Source organism: Cryptomeria japonica, chromosome 4 (genome assembly GCF_030272615.1).
Source record: "Cryptomeria japonica chromosome 4, Sugi_1.0, whole genome shotgun sequence".
Lineage (NCBI taxonomy): Eukaryota > Viridiplantae > Streptophyta > Pinopsida > Cupressales > Cupressaceae > Cryptomeria > Cryptomeria japonica.
The window spans coordinates 96,209,797-96,230,230 of NC_081408.1; the positions used below are offsets into that span (position 1 = coordinate 96,209,797).

The 20,434-nt window shown below is 38.2% G+C and overlaps 1 protein-coding gene across 1 annotated transcript in view; it reads left to right on the plus strand.

Moving 5' to 3' along the window:
- Positions 1-19,819, plus strand: part of LOC131032938 (uncharacterized) — a 62,249-nt gene extending 42,430 nt beyond the window's left edge. Inside the window, exons 5-9 of the mRNA XM_057964040.1 lie at positions 18,317-18,413; positions 18,505-18,582; positions 18,713-18,938; positions 19,094-19,317; positions 19,407-19,819. Coding sequence (XP_057820023.1) covers positions 18,317-18,413; positions 18,505-18,582; positions 18,713-18,938; positions 19,094-19,317; positions 19,407-19,436 — 655 coding nt within the window. The 3' untranslated portion in view covers positions 19,437-19,819. The remainder of the gene's footprint in view (positions 1-18,316; positions 18,414-18,504; positions 18,583-18,712; positions 18,939-19,093; positions 19,318-19,406) is intronic.
- The last annotated feature ends 615 nt before the right edge of the window (positions 19,820-20,434 follow it).

Consider the following 20,434-nt stretch of genomic DNA (forward strand, 5'->3'; position numbering starts at 1 on the left):
CTAGCAGTTAACTCCATTGACACTTGGGATCGTTTGGGGGAAGAGTCGTGCAAGTTCTTTGAGGACAAATCAGACCATTTGTCGCTAATGGAGCAACTGTCTACAATAAAGAGAGCTCCTCATGAAGTCATTTCAGATTTCAGCCACGGTTTTCAGAAGACTTGGGATAGAATCCCACAAATGGTAAGACATACTGCTGATCACGCTTTCTTGTACTATTTAAGAGCTTTGAATAGTGATATCTCAGTGATGGTGCAATCGATGGGAGGCACTTCTTTACCACAGGCCTATGCTATAGCTATTAGAGCTGAGAACAACCTTATACAAGTTGGTAAAATTGCCCCAGGACCTGCTCTACCAATTTTTCCTACTATTTAGCCACCGATAGCAATGCAAATACCTCCTTTAGCCGTTATCCCAGCTGTACCAGCATTACCAGCACCAAGTTCTCAGTCTGTTAGACAAGAGAACAACTTTCTAGCACAGTCCAATGATTTACAAGAGATTAAAGGACTGCTGCAGACGTTTGGCAGCGAGATTGTGAATCTGAAAAGGCAGCAAAACCAAAATTATAGGCCAAATACAGCCCCTTATCAGGCTCCTTTCCAGCCAAATAGGCCTCAATACCAGCAAAATCCTCAAGGCCAAAGACCATTCATGAATCAAAGGCCATTTCAACCTTATAATCCAAATGTTGCGAGTATCTTGAAAGAGTTGGTTCTTATGCAAAATAATTTGTTGCATGAACTTGAATGGTATTTTCAATCTACCTTATGACCAGGCCACATGTTCTAATGGTCTTATTAACCAAGCTCTTATGGTACAAAGTGCATCTGCTATTCAACAAGTTTCAGTAGATGATACAACAAAACAAAATGCATCCATACACTTGGATATGCAAGGAGAAATGTCCTTTAACTTTCAAAGGGAAGAATTTTGTGGAATGAACAACCCACAAGCACCAAATCAATTACATAATGCTGTTAAAACGCACACGAGGTCGAAAAGGAGAGTTGTAGATGATGGACAACAAACAGATAGTGGTATTTCTCAGCAGAAACACATTCCAAATGCCCACCAAGGGGCTGTTGGCTCATCTAATGGACAAAAAATCCCATTTTTAGCAGCAAATCAATCTGCTGAAAGTACAAAACAGCTAAAAGATTCAGCGCAGCCAGCACTTGTAAAGGAAAAAGGTGTTGCTGTTCAAAAAATTCAGAACAAAGTGCACCTGCCTTTAATATCATTGATCATATGAAAAAGGCTAACGCTACTTTGTCCATGTGGGATTCATTGGCTATCCCTGGTCAAAAGAGTCTCCTACAATCAGCCCTGTCAGATGTCAGTTTGGCACATGAGCCCACCAATGAACAATCTAGAGTGATGCTTACCAATGTTTCGAAAGCAGGTATTGAACAATCGGAAAAAGAAGTCAAGCCAACTCCTTTTTATGTTTCTCTAATCATTGGTAAACACCTAGTCCACAATTGCATGGTAGATTCAAGAGCTAGTAGCTCCGTAATGCCCAAACAAATAGCTGACAAGCTAGGAATGGAATATGAACCTCTTGAATAGGGAGTAGTCCAGTTAGATGGTACTGCTGTTAAAACAGTCGGTGTCATAAAAAATCTGAGTTTGACCTTACATGCATGCCCAGGTTTTGCCATCCCTCAAGAGGTTTATGTCATTGACTTACCTCCCTACTTTGCTATATGTCTGTCACGGGATTTCACTGCTAAGATCGGTGGGTATTTATCTTTAGATTGGTCCCACATGTTTTTTAGGACCAGGTATGGCACTAAGGTCACTATTAAGTTAGAGGCAATAGCAAATGACCATATAGAACCTTATATACCCCTGCCATAAATGCTAACTTGTCTATTCTTGACAAAGAAGAGTGTCCTATGGCGAAAGAATTGGATACACAGGTCGATGGTATTCCTGACATGATATTGGACGAGTGGGCAGCTGAAAACAATCAAGATTTAGTAAGCAAACAGCTGCAGGAGCTTGGTTTTGGTGTTTACTTAATTCACGACCCTGATACCTTCCTTCCCAACTTGGTGAAAGTTGAGGTCCAGCAATCAGATCAGTTTGATAATGAGGTTTGGAGGTTATTTTTTGATGGTTCTAGGAGTTCAAATGGCTCAGGAGGAGGTTGCATGCTTATATCTCCTCAAGGGGAAAAATATTATTCTTCTTTCAGGTTTTCATTCGGCTGTACTAACAATATAGCAAAGTATGAATCACTGGTTCATGGCCTATTATGGGCAAGGAAGAAGAAAATCAGATGTCTCTAAGTGTTTGGAGATAGTGAACTCATTGTGAATCAGGTACGAAGCCTTCATGTCACAAAAAATGATGCTTTGAAATGCTATAAACATAGAGTATGGGAGCTAACAGAAGAATTTTGTGCTTTCAATTTGTTGTCTATTCCGAGAAGGAATGAGAATGTTGATAGACTTGCTGCGATAGGAGCACAATATGATATCCCGAATAACATGAATAAGTTGTTGTTAGACCTTCTATCCTAGATAATAATGTTTTTTGGCAAGTCTTTGAAAATGACCAGCAGATTGTAAACTTTATAAGGGAAGAGGCTGAGTTGTCATGCAGAAATCAGGATAGATTCCAACAACAATACGAAGATCAGATCATACAGCTGAAAAGTAACAAGTTACCCAAAGGATTGGTTATCTTGGAATCCATCTTCAATTCTGACGACCAAGTCAGGAAAGAAAGGTCCAGCATTCAGATTGATCGGGACCACTATGAGGAGGTTGAGATTTCAAGGGGTAAGCTTCTTAAACTTGGCAAATTTCATATCAAAGGAAAAGAGGAAGCTTTTATATCCCTCTGTCAAGAATTTAATGATATATTTGCTTGGCAATATTCTGATTTGAGGGGATTTGACCCTAAGCTTGCACAACATACAATAGAACTCAAGCCTAATTCCAAACCAGTAAGACAAAAACAAAGACCATTAAATCCCAAATTAGAGTCCCTGATGAAAAAGGAATTAGACAAGCTGATTGAGAGTGCTATAGTTTTTCCCATCAAGCATACTTCATGGGTTTCAAACTTAGTTCCCCTAAGAAAGAAAAATGGTGAAATCAGGCCCCTGTGTAGATTTTAGAGACCTTAATCGAGCCTCATTGAAAGACCATTATCCTCTACCTTCTATGGAGCAGATTCTGCAGGTGGTTTCAGGTTCTGAAATGTTTTCTCTACTGGATGGTTTTTCTGGTTATAACCAGATTTTAGTCAAAGAAGAGGACCAGTATAAGACAACTTTTACTACTAAATGGGGTACTATGGCCTATAGGAAGATGCCTTTTGGGTTATCCAATGCAGGGGCAACCTTCCAGAGAGCCATGGATATGGCGTTTCAAGGTTTGATGTATAAAATAGTGCTGGTTTATTTAGATGACATCACAGTTTTCTCAAAGGAAGCAAAGGATCATCTAAGCCATTTGAGGCTAATCTTCGAGAGGTGCAGGGAATTTGGGGTGTCAATCCCAAAAAGTGTGTATTTTCTATCCATGAGGGCAAATTGCTTGGTTACGTGGTCTCCAAACACGGTATTACTATTGATCTTGAGAGGATAAATGTCATTCTGGCCCTTACTTTACCATCACACAAGAAGGGTCTGCAAAGTTTCATTGGAAGGATCAATTTTGTCAGGAGATTTATCCCTGATATTGCAGATTTGTTGAATCCTCTGACTACTATGTTGAGAAAGAATATGTCTTATAGCTGGACCAAGGAAGGCAAGAGAAGTTTTGAGCTGATTAAAGAAGCATTGGTTGCTGCTCCTACACTTCTAAATCCTGATTTTTCTCTTTGTACACTTATGGTAATGTTGATTCTATCTCAGCTATGTTGGTACAGCAAAACGATGAAGGCTCGGAATAGCCTTTAGCCTTCTTCAGCCAAGCATTGAAAGATTACGAGCTAAGGTACACTTTTGTAGAAAAACATGTGCTTGTTGTTATCAGGAGTTTGAAGAAGTTCAGACACATGCTGTCTAACAATAGCGTTAATCTAATGGTTGCTCATCCAAGCGTAAAAGAGTTTCTGTTGAGCAAGGATCTCAATAACAAGAGGGCTGGTTGGGTAACCAAAGTAATGGAATATGACGTCAATATTCAGGTTACCAAGCTGGTTAGAGGCAAAGGTTTGTGCGAACAGCTTGTTGATGGCGTTTCTAACACACCAAAGCATGAACAAGAGGCTGTCCTAACACTGCAAGATGATGAACAAGCAGAGGTTTTAGTTCCTACTGCTGATTGGGTGCAGGAAATGGCACATTTTCTGCAAACTGGTGAGTGTCCTAAGCTCCTGGACAGAGCTTAAAGAAGGTATTTCAGACTGCAATCCATACCTTGTGCACTTCTTAAAGGCGTCTTGTTCCGTAAAGATTTTAACGGTGTATTAGGCCTGACCAAGTAAATAAAGTGCTGCATGATTTTCATGAGGGATCAGCCGGAGGCCATTTTTCTCCAAGAGCAACAACTCTTAAGGTGATGAAGGGTGGCTATTATTGGCCCACATTATTTAGAGATGCGCACATATGGGTTAGAAAGTGCAAAGAATGCGCCCTATTTTCTGGCAAAGTGGGATTGGCAGCTTTACCTTTGTAGCCAATCCAGGTGGAACAACCCTTCATGAGGTGGGATTTGGACTTTATTGGGGTGATAAACCCTTCATCCAGTGCTGGCCATAAATGGATACTTACAGCCACTGACTATTTCACCAAATGGACCGAAGCAGTGGCACTCAAGGAGGCAAATGAGACTGTTGTTCTAATTTTTTATGAAGATCTAGTTGCTAGATTTGGGGTTCCTGAGTCCATCATTTCAGACAATGGCCTCGCTTTTGTTGGTCTTAAAATCTTTGATTGGGCTGCCAAGAAAGGGATCTACCTAAATACATCCTCCAATTACTATCCACAAGGCAATGGCCAGGCATAATCAACCAATAAAAATTTGATCAGGATCATAAAGAAGACCATGGAAGGTAACCAACGAATCTGGCATACTCAGTTAAAGTCAGGCTTATGGGCTGATAGGATCACCCCAAAAGGGTCCACGGGATAGTCACCTTTTATGTTGTTGTATGGTAGGGAAGCAAGGCTTCCTATCTCATTCGAGCTTCCAGCACTTGACTTGGCAAATCAGGTGGACACACTGGAGGAAGGCCCTCTAACAGTGAGATTAGCTCAGTTATTCGAGCTAGAAGAAACTAGGAATGATGCTATGAACAAGATAGAGCAGCATCAGGCTCAAATGAAGAGATCTTTTGACAAAAGAGCGTCTCCAAGAAGCTTCCAGGAAGGAGACATAGTGCTGAAGTGGGACACCCTCAAAAGCAAGCCTAGAAAGCATTCCAAGTTCGATGCATTTTGGAGCGGGCCTTACATTATTTCTGAATGTAAACAGCACAACACTTTCCATCTTTCCAAGCTAGACGACAATATAGAGCCAATCCCAGTCAACGGTATTCACCTCAACCATTGCTTTTGAGGTATGATCAACAGCTTGTATATAGTAGAGTAGCTTTTTGGAGCTGAATAAGTGCTGCTGCACTATAGATTAGTTGCTGTTTTGTTTTCCCTAAGCGCTTTGTGCGTAGTTAGTTGTTAGTTGTTTCAGTTTTTGCGGAGGTAAAGCTGTTGTAAGTCACTACAGTTCTATGAGGTAGATACTTATCATATGAAGCAGTGAATACATGATTTCACTACCACACATCATATATATCTGCCTCATAAAACTTGGATAGCTCGCAACATTTTTGTAGGGAGGTGTTATTAGCAGAGGTTTCAGTCTGAATCTGAGTTTTCAGTAGTGCAAGTGAATGTGTCTCAGAAAGTTTTGTCAATTTGAGTGACTCTGTGCCCAATCGATAGCTTTAGGCAGCTGGTCTGGGTACTTAGCAAGCAAGCACCATGCAGATGTCGCCAGAAATGTTACCCATTTTTTATTCTCTAGCTCAATTAGGTGGAGCTGTTCAAGTTTTATAGTTTTAAGGAGACATGTCTATTGTTTGTGTTTTGCCAAGAGATACTATAGAATGCTAAAAAAAGTTCCAAGTAAATGCAAGTGTTCACAACCAATCAAGAACCATACAACATTGCATATTTGAAAAAGCATTTTTCTTTATTCATAAATGTTAAATGAGATACTCCCACACAAGCCATGGGAATGACTACCTATGATGCATTATACAAGAAAATGATGCATGTAAAAAAACAAAATATAAACAAAGATAAGGGATCCGTCATTGCCTCGTAATGACGAACCCCCCGCAGTTGAGTAGCTTCATATCCAGCTCCTTTGCATAAGTCCCTTGCTGCTCCAAGTGTCTGCAAGGAGATAAGAGAATTGTGTTAGAGCTCGAGATTCCATATCCTTGCATATACATCATCAATGCATGCACGATCCACTCCTCCAATGCATTATACCAATCCAATCATTGTACGTATCAGAAACAACAAGAAACATATCTGAAAATTCATAGTTTTTGTCTAACAATTCGTCCAATGTGCAAATACAGGTAAAGTTTTATCGCTGATTACTTCAATTAAATATCTGCATCTGGGAAAAATGGGCTCCCACGAGGGTTGAGCTTAGCATGTATGACATTAGGGACAAATTATTATGACATCAGTAAAACAATCCTTACCTGTCTCCTACGGTGGTCACAATAAAGGAGTACATGTCGCTCATGGCATTAGGCTGATAGGAATATGAGAGTCCAAAATGTCAACACCGGCATACTGTCATAAGCGAGGGGCACTCATTCACGGAGGCCATCGTACAAGAGAATTAAGGAAGATTGCATGATCATCACGATAATTGTAGTTAAGAAGGAAAGCTCATCATTTAATGTGTCACTACCAAAGAGGTGCCATCACAGTGTTCCAGAAAGCTACATTTCAACAGTCACAAAGCTCAAAACGACAGGTACTGTAACCAGGGTACAAGTTCTGGGGGGTTAAGAATAGAATGATCAGAAGTAGTTCTGAAGGCACAAAGAGCCAGAGTATACATTCTTATTACACAAAGGACATGCATGAAAAGACATTGGAAGTATTACAACAGTTTGGAAGCAGAGTATAACCTCAAGACAATATAGAGGTTTCTGTAGTGAACACACAGTGAAGATGCACACTCAATCATATGCAAGTTTTGACCATCAAACAGTCCAAGAGTAATCCTAGTCAGAATATATTTTAGTGTGGCAGTCATTTCAAAATTAAGGCTTTGGGGTAATTTTCAGTCAATATAATCAGACCATGTGGGAGGGGCCACATTCATGAATATATGCATAATATGAAGATAGCAGCCATGGTGACGTGCTAGCCAATTAAGACAGATGTTCAAAGGGTCTGCAATAAAAGAAACAACAATGTCGCCATAGCAAAGTGGCAAAGAAAATCCCAAAGGGCTGTGAGATTCCAAGTCATTATTAGTTATAAGGTCTCATAGTTGCAGGTGTTAAAGGCAATGCTCAATATTCAAAAGACTATCATAGAGAAGATCACAACAGTAAACATCTGAGAACAGCTCCAAAGTAATAATGACAATCATACCTTTGTTGCAGCATTTAAGAATAATGCCATATATGAGAAAAACAAAGAGCATTCATCGATCTTATACATCTTAAGGGCAAATTTGAAGTATTGGGAAGCATAAAAAGGAAAATTTTGCAGATTTGTAGCAGTCATTTGCAGCTACAGTAGACATGAGGACTGTTTAATACAGTCACATATGGCATATACTCATAATTAACCAAAGCAGTATGCAGCAGTTCATTTTGCCTTTCTCTCTCATATATATATATTTTTTATGGCATCAAGATGAGGGTTGTATTTGCAGTAATAGCCTTCAAAATCCAAGTATGCAACCCCAATAGTGCAGATAGATTCAAATTTGCAAGGGAGCCACGTCGATTTTTTTTGGCATTTCAACAGCAGCAAGTTTTTACAGTTATTTGCAAATACAGCTACAGAAAATCGGAATACATTTCAGTCATAATAGTTAAACTATTTTCAGAGATAGCTTTCAGAAAGGATTTTCTTTCTGATAGAATCGATTTTCAGAATTAAGGGGAAATATACACCTGAAAATCTATAAATTGTTTCTAGAATTTTGAAAAAGCCTTAGAATGTGGCATAACTCTCATGGCGGCACCCAATGCAGCAGCAAAACCATGCCCAGCACACATAATCGAAAAATAGGAAAAGAAAGTCCAAGCATGGTGGCTAAAGCGAACATCACAAAAAATTTTCAGTTCGTTTCACCAAGGAAATGCTCAGAATTGGGTCGTTTTAGCTTACCCGTGGCAGCATATGGCGTGGCGGATTTCTGCACTTCAAACGCCACAAAAGAGTCTGCTTATATTTCCAGATTTGCAGACCAAATGGTAACCAATAGCGGTCTGCAATAAATCCCTGTGACTTTCCCCCATGACGACACTCAGAATCCACAAAAATGCAAATCAATCATGGCGCTTTCAACTCGCTCAAACCCTCATGGCGGCCGTTTCACGTTTCCAGCAGAGAGATGAGAAAATCAAATGCCAAAGATGAAGGAAGAAATGTCTCTTTTTAGGGCTTCTTTTCCCTAAAATACATCTCGAGTTGCAAATGCATTATTTGCCTTTGTTTTTATTTTTGTTTTCTCCTCTCTAATACCCCCGTAAAATGCCTAGGGGAGGGACAAGTTTTTTATTTTACTTTATCATTTTATAATTTCACATACAATATCTATTAAGTAATTTATTAAATTATCACTAAATAAATGTTTATTAATATAATAAAAATAAATATCTATTAAGTGAAAATTTATAAATTACTTAGTAAATGTTATATGTGAAAATTACAAATTGATAAATGTAAAAATGTAATAGGTAAGTATTCATCAAAGTGGAATTATTTTGTCACTTATTGAATTACTTATTATATTACTTGGATACTAATATTTAAATGTGTGAAAATGTTTATTAAAGTGAGACAAATCATCACTTAATTAAATCAATATCTTGACTTATTGTAAAAATGGAATGAATAAAGATTTAATGTAGTGATAATAATAATAAAAGATCACTTTATTAGGTATTTATTTACCTTTATTAGAAAGTCAAGATATTTTTCACATTAATGAAGGCTTGCAGGCCTGTCAGTGATATTTTGGGGCCATTTATGGTGCTTTTAAGAGCTTTTATGGTTGCAGTATGGGTTGGCTGGACTTTTGGCCCAGGTTTCTCCCTTTCAGACCTGTTTTAGGTCTTTTAAAGATGGGTTTTTGTTTCTGCTCGCCCAAGAGGAGGTGGAATTCATTATTCATTATCTGCTTGTTGGGAAGCATATATAGTACCTTCCTTCTTCATTGTAAGGCTTCTTCTTCATTCATCTTTTCAGCAGGCTGTAATTTCTGAGTTCTTTCTGCAAGAGGGAATGTTTTTGTAACACTTTTTCAAGAATAAGAGAGCATTGTAACAACTTTGAGCAGAATTGGCTTGGGCCGTGGGTTTGCTCCCCATTGGTCTCGGGTTCGATTTGCTGCCAGGTTATCCCGGCGGCTGGGGACTGCGGGCGGACTCATCCGCCTCCAGAGGACTAGTCTCGCCTTGTCTCGCCTCTCCCCTGACCCCAACTTGGCTCCCATAAGCCCAAGGTAAGGCGGGGTTGGTCGCTGGGACGAGACACGGGGATAGGTTTGGGTTCCCAAAAAAAAAAAAAAAAAAAGCTTTGAGCAGTAATAAGCAGTCTATGCCTTCCCATATTCTTTTGTCATTATGAGTACTTGGTGTTTATGCAGGTTTTTGTGATATTCTTGTCCTTTAAACTGTATTTTCATGTAGGTACCTTGTGCAGAAGCATAATTATTCTGAGGTTATAAGTTGTGAGTGAAATAACAGTCTTAGGTTGTGAGAAGTGTTTTTCTCTTCTAAGGACTGTGATTTTAGCCTTCTTATAAATTATTTATGGAAGGGTTATAATCTACTGGGTGGTGTAGGTGAGTATTATTACTGTCATACTGTTTGTTGTTTGTTGTTTTCTTCCTCAAGACACTCAGTTTGGTGCATCACCTGTTAGGCAGTAAATTCATTTTTCATGTTCCCCTTCTCTTTCCTCAAAAAATCATTAGGATAGTCAGAATTAGGTGATAACCAGTTAAGAACCAGCTTTCTCTGGAGGTTCACTCCAAGTATTAGGCAACCCACAGGCCTAGGAGAGTTCCCATGTGTCACAAGCCTGCTGAGTTGATAGCTTAGCAAGATAGGGTGCAGGCTTGAGTGATAACACCTATTTTTTAGGAACTTTCCAAAAATAGGGTTCCAGGTTCCATGAGAGAGAAAATTCTCCCATGAATCCAAATTTGAAAGAATTTTGAAATTTGGATGTATTTGATGCCCAAAAATGGATTTTTCAAATTTTTTCCCGAGGGGGAACTTATTGTTCAGTTCATCTTTGATTCCTTACTTGCCTTAGAAATTTTATCTTCAATTCATCCTTGGATGTGATTTCTTCCTTGCCTTAGAAATTTATCTTCAATTTATCCTTGGGTGTGATTTCTTCCTTGCTTGGAATTTTGTCCCGAAGGAAGGAATTTCCAACACAGCCAAATTTTCACCTTTCCTGGAATTACGTCATGAAGGATGCAATTTCCATCACTTAGCCAGATTTTCACCTTTCTTGGAATTATGTCCTGAAGGAAGGAATTTCCATCACTTAGCCAAATTTTCATCTTTCCTAGAATTTTGTTGTGAAGGAAGAAATTTCCATCACTTAGCCAAATTTTCATCTTTCCTAGAATTCTGTCATGAAGGAAGAAATTTCTATCACTTAGCCAATTTTTCACTTTTCCTGGAATTCTGTCTCGAAGAAAGGAATTTCCATCACTTAGCCAAATCTTCACCTTTCCTGGAATTCTGTCCCCTGGGCACATTTCTTCCTCAAGGAATGATTTTTTTTTGAATTCTTGAAGTTTCCTTTCTGAACCTTGATTTTCACATTCTGCTTCCAACCTTAGGCACATTTCGGAACTGGATAAGGAAGTTTGGAAATTTGTTCCTTGAGGAAGGAATTTGTGCTTTTTGAGTTCATCTTGTTCCGAGGAGGCTTTTTCATCAATTTGCCACATTTCCTATTTTTTAGGAATTTTCCTAAAATTTAGGACCTAGGTCTAGGAGAGAGAATTCTCTCATGATTCCAAATCTGCAAAAATTTTGAAATTCGGATGAGATTTGGTGTCTAAAAATGGATTTTTCTTAAAATTTCCCGAGGGGATTTCCTGCTTCTTCATTCCATTCTTGACCTTCAAATTCCCCTTTGCCTTGGAAAATTTCCACTCCTGGGCATGGAATTCACCTGGTGATTGATTTTACATCGTTTCACGAATTCCTTGGCACATGGATTTTGGTGCCTTCCCAACTCCTTGGGCAGAATTTTGACTTGGTCTTGGATTTTACATAATTTCATGAATTCCATGGCACATGGATTTTGGCGCCCTCCTGACTCCTTGGGTGGAATTTTGACTTGGTCTTGGATTTTATGTAATTTCATGAATTCCATGGCACATGGATTTTGGCGCCCTCCTGACTCCTTGGGCGGAATTTTGACCTGGTGATGGATTTTTTTCATGATTTCCAAACTTAGTCATGCTTCAGAATTTAGGATGCCACTTTAGGAATCAGGGTGAATTTTTTGGACTTAGATGATTTTCAAGCTTTCCATTCCTAGACTGAATATCCACACTTGCAAAGTTTTGATCACTCTGCCTGCTCTTTGACTTTTTCGGATTTAGAAATGATCGTGCATATTTGGTCTTCAGTGTCAGCCTGCAAGGACCTGTCACAAATAGACTTCCCAAAAGTAGAAACTTTTTCAAAATATCAAAGTTAGAGCCAAAACAGGACACAGGGTGACTTACTATATATAGAAACTTCTTAAAAATAGAAATTACTAAAAATAGTTTGATTTTTGGCAAAATGAAGACATTTCGGGAGGTAGTGAAATCCCTAAAAAAAAACTTTCTAAAAATAGAAAGTTGCTCACAATTCTCTCAAATTTAACGTGTCGGATCCTTAGAGGGTTCTGACTCCAATGCAACATTCAATTTTCAAAAACCCTAAAGGGAAACACCTAAAATCTAGGACTGAAGGCAGAGACCCTAGAACAGACAAAACAAGCCCTAGACTTAGCCAAAATTGCTCAAACGAAAAACAGACTAGATCAAATTGGACCCACTCACACTTGCAAACTCAAAGGATTGATGAAACGGCTGCGGAAAGACCCAAAAACCAAAACCAAAAGACCAAGAGGGCCTAAAAGTAGGGGGTCCCCATTTGCAATGGGGCGATGTGTGAAAACGTCACAACACTAACCTTTATACAAAGAAAATAAGAATTGTACCACCACAAAATTATCTCAACTGACTCCACCAATCCCAACATGCCCAGGATTACCTTTGGAAGAACCATCAATATTTATCTTCAACACATCATGAGGAGGGGGTGACCAACAACCATCCTGACAGACCTTCTTCTTAGTATGCTAACCTTTATACAAAGAAAATAAGAATTGTACCATCACAAAATTATCTTGACCGACTCCACCAATCCCAGCATGCCCAAGATTACCTTTGGAAGAACCATCAGTATTTATCTTCAACACATCATGAGGAGGGGGTGACCAAGAGCCATCTTGACAGACCTTCTTGGCTTGTCAACCACCCTAGAAGAGGGGGACCTTATACTGCAACTTGCCAAACCCAACCTTTGAATGATAGCTAAATAACCCAAATTCACATGGGCAAACATATCACATTTTGTTGATAAGGTTTCTTGAAGAACACTAATAATTTGCATCCATAATTGATGACTCAACATTTTCTTATCCTAGGAAATCCTTCTATTCCTTTCCAAACAAATTTGCCAAAGAATAAAAGAAGGGCCTATGTTCCAAGCAATGTGTAAAAAAGGAGTTTTAGCTGGGGAATTCCCCAAAAGATTCCAAAACTCAACCAAGGATGAGGCATGAAAACAAACCTTATTCCACACCTCCCACTAGCAATGCCAAATTTCCATAGAGAAGGGGCATACGAAGAACATATGTGAAGAATATTCCTCACTATTATTGCACTACACACATAGAGGGCCCTAGAATCCTCTCTTTGTCAAATTATCCTAGGTGAGGCATCTATTTTGAGCAACCAGCCACATGAAGAAGTTACATTTGGGCAAAGAGAACTTGTTCCACACCTATTTCCACCAAAGAACCTTAGTTCTTTGTAATGTCCCCTTTTATAAAATGCCCTAGTTTACCGTGGATTATGATTCTGAACTATTAAGGGTGGGTTAGAGAGGGAATATCTTTGTAGTTTGTCTCTTTAATAGAAAAAAACCTAGAGCATCACCTTATCTCCTTGATGGTTGTAGGTTCGATCTGTTCTTTATATTCCCCCTTTTCGAGATTATTCGATCCACAAACACCAATGCAATACTTAAGCATTGATCAGTAATTAATTACCAATACAATATTGATCATAATAAAATGAAGGAAGGCTAATTATGTAAAACAAGAAGACCAACTATGATTAATAAATCAAAGAGAGATAACTACGATCAATAAAGTAAAGGAAAGCTAGATAAATATAAATTTAAAGAAACATGGATCATAAGTAGAAGGATCCCAAACAAAGTGACTTAGGAGGGATGACTCAATAGGGTGTCCTCAAAAATTGTTCTCCCTTAACCATACTTGATAGGGTGTCCTAATCGCTGTTCTCCCTCAATCAAGTCATACTTGGTAGGGTGTCCTTAACAGCATTCTCTTTCAATTGAGTCACCTTCTCCTACTCATATGAATCATCATCATCATCATCGTCATCATCATCATAGAGAGGATGGAGATTGCCTCAATAGGGTGTCCTAAGTCTAGCCCTCCTAAGCCCAAAGGCAAAGCACCTTCACCCCCCTTTGGCCTCATGTGGACTTTGCCATACATATGAGGTGACACGCTTAGAGGTGACCCTTAATGCCGTTCTCCCTATTGCAATCATTCTTCTTCTACCATGTCTGATAATAAACAAACCAGAATATATATATATATATATCCTTAACAGCATTCTCCCTCAATTGAGTCACCTTCTCCTACTCATATGAATCATCATCATCATCATCATCATGGAGAGGATGGAGATTGCGTCAATAGGGTGTCCTAAGTCTAACCCTCCTAAGCCTAAAGGCAGAGCACTCTCATCCCCCTTTGGCCTCATGTGGACTATGCCATACATATGAGGTGGCGTGTTTAGAGGTGACCCTTAACACCGTTCTCCCTATTGCAATCATTCTTCTTCTACCATGTCTGATAATAAACAAACCAGAACACACACACACACACACACACACACACACACACACACACATATATATATATATATGCAAAGCATCATATTTCATCACTTTTTACAGAATATATAACCATAAACAACTCTAAAGTATGCTGTGTAAATGTATATAATAGTGGACTGTTATCAGACATTAGTATGCAAAGAATGCTGTAGAAATATGGTGCATAGGATCACGTACTGGAATGTCTTAATGTCTTAAACATGGATATGACAGAGAGTTCCTTATTGTGAGTTCAATCTGCTTTCTTTGATGTTCTTCCTCCTTCGGTCTCATCCGTAAGTATTTCCAGGCAATGTGCTGACATATTTCTTCTTTTTCTATCCTCTTCCTGGATTGTTTGATTCAGACTCAAGCCTGATCTTTTGTTCCTTTCTATCTATTTAGAATGAATTCAGATATAGTATTCTGTAATTTAGTATTTAACTTATAGATGCTTGCCAGCAATATGATGCGATTCATCTCTTTTGATGAACACCAATAATTTTTATTATTCCTTTCTGATTCTTTCCCATGTGATTATTACCAAGTATATTTTATAATTTCTCATTCCATGATTCCCTCTCTCTTGTGGTTGATACTCTTTTATGTCTTTTGGGATTGAATAGGTGTGTCTCATCTTGACATACTCTTCTTAACCGTATCTCTTCATGAGCAATGATTATGGTCTTAATCGCATCTCTTTACTAATTTGTTATTTGTACAAATCGGGTTTGTATGTTTAATCGCTGCCTTGTAATCTGTTGTTTACTTCATTTGTGATTCGGGATTTATTAGTAGTTGTTTTTAGATATCACCACTGCCTAAAAAGTAAAAACATTACTTGTTTAGTGGCTGTAAAGGCAGACAGATCTGACATGCGTCAGATCTGGTCTGCCACTGTATGTACTTTATAATTAATCTAATTTACTCAGATTGCTGGGATAACAACATAAAGTCTTATTCTGTTTAGTGTTTTTTTAAATTAATGACAAATTTCTTGAAATCGGTTAAGGAGAATTGGTTCTTTATTTAATAACAGTGAACTGATTTTATTCAATTTAATCAGGGACATGACATTCTTCCATGAATTTTCCTATTCAGCACCTGATAACCCGAAGCCACTGAGAATATACCTTTCGGATCGGGGCCCCAAACAAGAATATCTCTCCCCTCCAAGGAGTTACAAGTTCTACCAGCCAAAATCGTTCCAAGCTCTTGGCAGTCCTCCTCAAAGCCCCTTGGAGATTATTCATGAGCTTCTTTCCATCTAAACACTTCCATGTGACCCAAAACTTGAGAATTTTGGTAGTCTTGCACCTTACTCCAATCTTCTTCAAGAAAATTGTTACACAAAGAATGCAAATATGGAAACATAGAAAAGATAGGAGGGGCTCCATCCTAGGAGTCAAACCAGAATAAAGCCTTTGAGCCTCTATTGTAGATCCAAAACAGGGCTTAATTAATTTAAAAATTCTTTTGAGGGTGCTATAAATCATAGAGCCTTTGCACTCAAGGCTACAATGAGGAACATCTTTACTCTCCAATCCATTCAGATATTTCAAAGTAAGGATCCTAGCCCAATACTATTCTTAATGACAACACCACTGCTAAAAGTGTTTAGCCACCAAGGCTTGACCATGGAGGCTTGTTTGTCAAAGAACTAGACCCCCTTTTTGTTTCAGTCTACAAACAGACTCCCAATTGGCCGAACTCCATTTTTTCAACAAGTTACCAGCCCATAAGAATTGTCAAGAGAGGGCGTCAAATTCATGAATGAAACTAGAAGGAGCTGCCTACGCAAAACGCCTATATAAAGGGATAGTTTGAATCACCGACTTTAGAAGAGTCACCCTCCCAGTAGTAGAAAGCCACTTGTAGCTCCAATGAGTAACTTTCTTCCAAAGCTTATCCAAAACATTATGCCAAAAAAAGCGAGGCAAAGAGCTTATAGAAATGGGAATACCAAGGTACACAAAAGAAAGAGCATCAATATGGAATCTAAGAATCCAAGCAATCTTGGTCTGGATACTATTAGGGGTGTTAAAGAAGAATATGGAGGACTTGTCTTAATTAATCGTTTTCCCAAAGGCTGCCAAGTAAATATCCAACACCCTTCTTCGATTGACTCCATTAACTCTTGCAAGTCCCTTCAGAGCAGTATCATCCACAAATTGTAAATGAGAGTACGGAGGCATGCTGCCACCCCAATTCCAACCCTAAATCAACCGTTGCCTCACACAAGACATAATAAATCTCCCCCCCAATTCCAACCCTAAATCAACCGTTGCCTCACACAAGACATAATAAATCTCCCCAATCCTTCAGTGATTAAAATAAATAAATAAGGTGAAAGAGGATCCCCTTGGCACAGACTCCACGAAGCTCCAAATAGCTCAAAGGGCTCACTATTCATGAGAACAGAAAAGGAGGAGGAGGTGATGCAGGTCATAACCCACTTGACCCACTTGTTGCCAAACCCAAAAGCTTGCAAAACCTTATGCAAAAAGGACCAATTGACACGATCACAAGCTTTGGCCATGTCGAGCTTGATAAACACAGCCTTCTCTTTGGAGCTTGCCATGCAATGAGTAGCCTCTATTGTGACCACAACCCCATCCAAAATCTTTCTACTAGCAACAAAACCACCTTGCTCCTCTGAAATTAAAGAGCTAAGCCACAACGTAAGTCTCTTAGCAATCAACTTAGTAATAATTTCGTAGATGTGATAAAAATATTTTACTTGATACCCTTATTGTTTGTTTGTTTCTACTATGATTAGTTTAGCTTTACAAATGTTGACTTTCCTTACCAGTGAAAATATTGTTGAAAAAAGGAAAGTAAGTATGACTTAGCTGTTGTTTGAGTCTAGCCAAACTTGGCACAGTTTCTTTGTTCAAAACTAGCAGAAAAATTAACCCACCTATGTTGTTTAAAATGTCCCTTCCAAATGCCCAAAATAGCATAAAAAAATTCCTTGAAACATTGCCTAAAAAACCCTAAACGACAAATTTTCACGGATAGGTGAGTTTGCACAGGCAGGTTAAAATCTGTACTGTTTTTTATCCAATTTTTTTCACAATTGAAATGTGTGTACACAGAAAAAAACTGGGCAAAATTTTCAAGGCAAAATTAGCAATCCATTGCGATTAGCAACTAATCGCAATTTGTCCCCTCTTGCTTCTATGATGTGAAGAGATATTCTGTACAATTATATCTAGGCAGCACCATATGGATAATTCTTATTACCACTAGAAAGAAAATGATGAGCTTGCTGAATTCATAACCTTCACATCTCTTCTATAGAAGTAGAGATATGTTTATGACAAAGAAACATCTAAATTTGAATCATAAAGAAAAAGGTGAAACTTGAAACAGAATGTGGCAGTGTAGCAGTATTCTTCACTGCACATAGGAACTATCTAAAATACCAACAGACTGAAAATATCCCTATTAAGTATGTTAATTCTACTCATAAGTGTTCACCAAAACAATACTACTACTGATACATTGGTCTACTATGTAAGATTGTTACTTTGCAACTGGAGGTATGAATTTTGTTCCAGTATGAAGTACCATACAGATAAAACAAGGGCTCCCACCCATTGGATAGTATTTTATATCATGTTACATGGATGCATTCTTTTTTCCACTCTTGTTTCTTTTGAATTTTTTAATTCAGCCTTTCAAGAGCACATCAAAATCCTTCCCATAATTGCGCTTCCAATCTGTCATTGCTTAATATTTCATATGATATCATGACCATCATCCAGACCTATACAATTATCATCATGCTATTGAGCAAACCTGAAGAACTTGAATATTGTTAAATTGCAAATTGTGGAGTCTGTATTGCATTTTTATCAAAATTCAGAGCACAAACTAATATATGATATTTCTTGTTGACATATTATTTCAGGTGGAGTGGGTGTATGAAAAGATCAGCTGACAAGGGTATGTCTTGGTCAGAAAGAGAACAGCTCCCACCTGGAATTTTAGGTCCTTCTAAGAATAAGGTGCTGAGACCATAAATGATAAAATAAGTTCTTGCATATTTAAATCTCTATCACTTGGGTCACTAATATCTTGTTTATATGCACTTTTCAGCCTCTACTCTTGGATGATGGGAGCTTATTGTGTGGCTCCTCAGTTGAAAGTTGGAATGCTTGGGGTGCTTGGATGGAGGTTAGTTTAATCAGTCTCTCTTGCAGAAGCGATTTCAGATATATCGGTAGCAGTTAATATCAAAAAAGAATGTGTTTGTACAAGCAGTTTCTGTGCAGAAATGTTGATAGAATTTTTTGGTCTGATGAAGATTACACATGATTCGGGTTACTCATGGAGAAAATATGGGCCTATATACATTCCTGGATTCCCAATGAGTGTAATTCAACCAGTACCCTATCTGACTGCAAATAAGACCATACGTATGTTGCTGCGTTCGCCAGAGCAGATAGGCAAGATTTGCATGTCAGAATCATCAGATGGAGGTTTAAGCTGGAGTTATGCTAAACCAACCGTGCTTATAAATCCAAATTCTGGTATCTATTCGCATAGCTAAATAGTTTGCATTCAAAGTGAATTTGAATCCCATCTAGCATATAATTGACCTTTATAATAACTGGCAAAAAGCATCTAGGGCTTTTCTGGATTTTAGATTACTTAGAAAATATGCAATGGACTTGTTTCAAAACAGGTATAGATGGTGTAAAACTGCATGATGGAAGATTGGTACTTCTCTACAATACAATATCACGGGGAGAGCTCAAAGTTGCTGTATCAGATGATGATGGAGATTCATGGAAGGATGTTCTTACACTGGAGGATCAAGAAGGAATGGAGTTCTCATATCCAGCTGTGGTTCAAACAATGGATGATCTTGTTCATGCAACTTATACCTATAACCGAACACAAATCAAGGTAGGTCTTATCAGACTGAGACAACTAGTTCACTACTTTGTTGATTGAACAGTAATTTGAAAGCTAACATGCATGCTTGCTTGTCACAGCATATAGTACTTCAAACAACTGCACTGTGATGATCCAAAAAGTTTCTTGGCTCATCTTAAGTGATCCCATGCAATAAGCAGTGTTCTTGTGGAAAGCACTTCAGTTCAATTTTCCCATTAATGATGGGCAGAATTTTCTGAACTCATATGTAATTGTAGAAGATTGTAAATATTTGTCCTAAAAGACCCGCTTATTGGAATTGAATCATATCAAGACAAAGTGATATGGAAGTTGAGTAAACCGTACTGGGCTTCTTAAAGATCAGGGAGAAACAAATTGTACAAGTGTGCTTTCTTGTGGTGGAGTAATCATTTGTAATCAACTCTGAATGTGATCAGATGTAGGAAAAACATTTCAAACATAAATTACTTATGGGTCATCAAATGAAATTTTCACGATATTTTGACAATAATGAGACTAGATAATACAAAAACAAATTAATCTCGAACTATAAGGGTTTTTCCCAGAATGACAAACTGAATGTATTCAAATGCCTGAAATACTTGTTGAATCAAAGATCATTTGTAGTCTAACCTGAGTAATACATTCTTTTTTTTTTGTTCTCAATTTTCTTTAAAGATTTTGGGGATTGCTTCAGGTGAGATTGACTTTTCAAATGTAATAATAGTCACAGATTTTTTTTGAACTGGTATTTTTCTAAATAAAAGTATCTATATCGACTTTTGGCCATTCCCAAAATGATATGCATATGCAGTAATAAGTTCACTCAGAATGTGCTGGCAAGAAGGCATTGAAGCACTTGAGGACAAAATCAAAACGTGTCATCATTTAAACTGCATACAAAAGACATCAATATTGCTAGCCTCCTTTTTTTAAGAAAATTTCAAAGTTTATCTGAAGAAAATTTAGAGGTTTTAAGCCATAGCTTGCAAACTTTGCGAGTACTTACCAAGTTGCCAGAGTACTCTTTTTTTTTGGCTGTGTGAGTTCTTACAAGTTTTGACTTGCGAGTTTGTACAAAATCAGGAAAAACGTAGTTAAAAACACTGACGCGGGCAAAACTCTA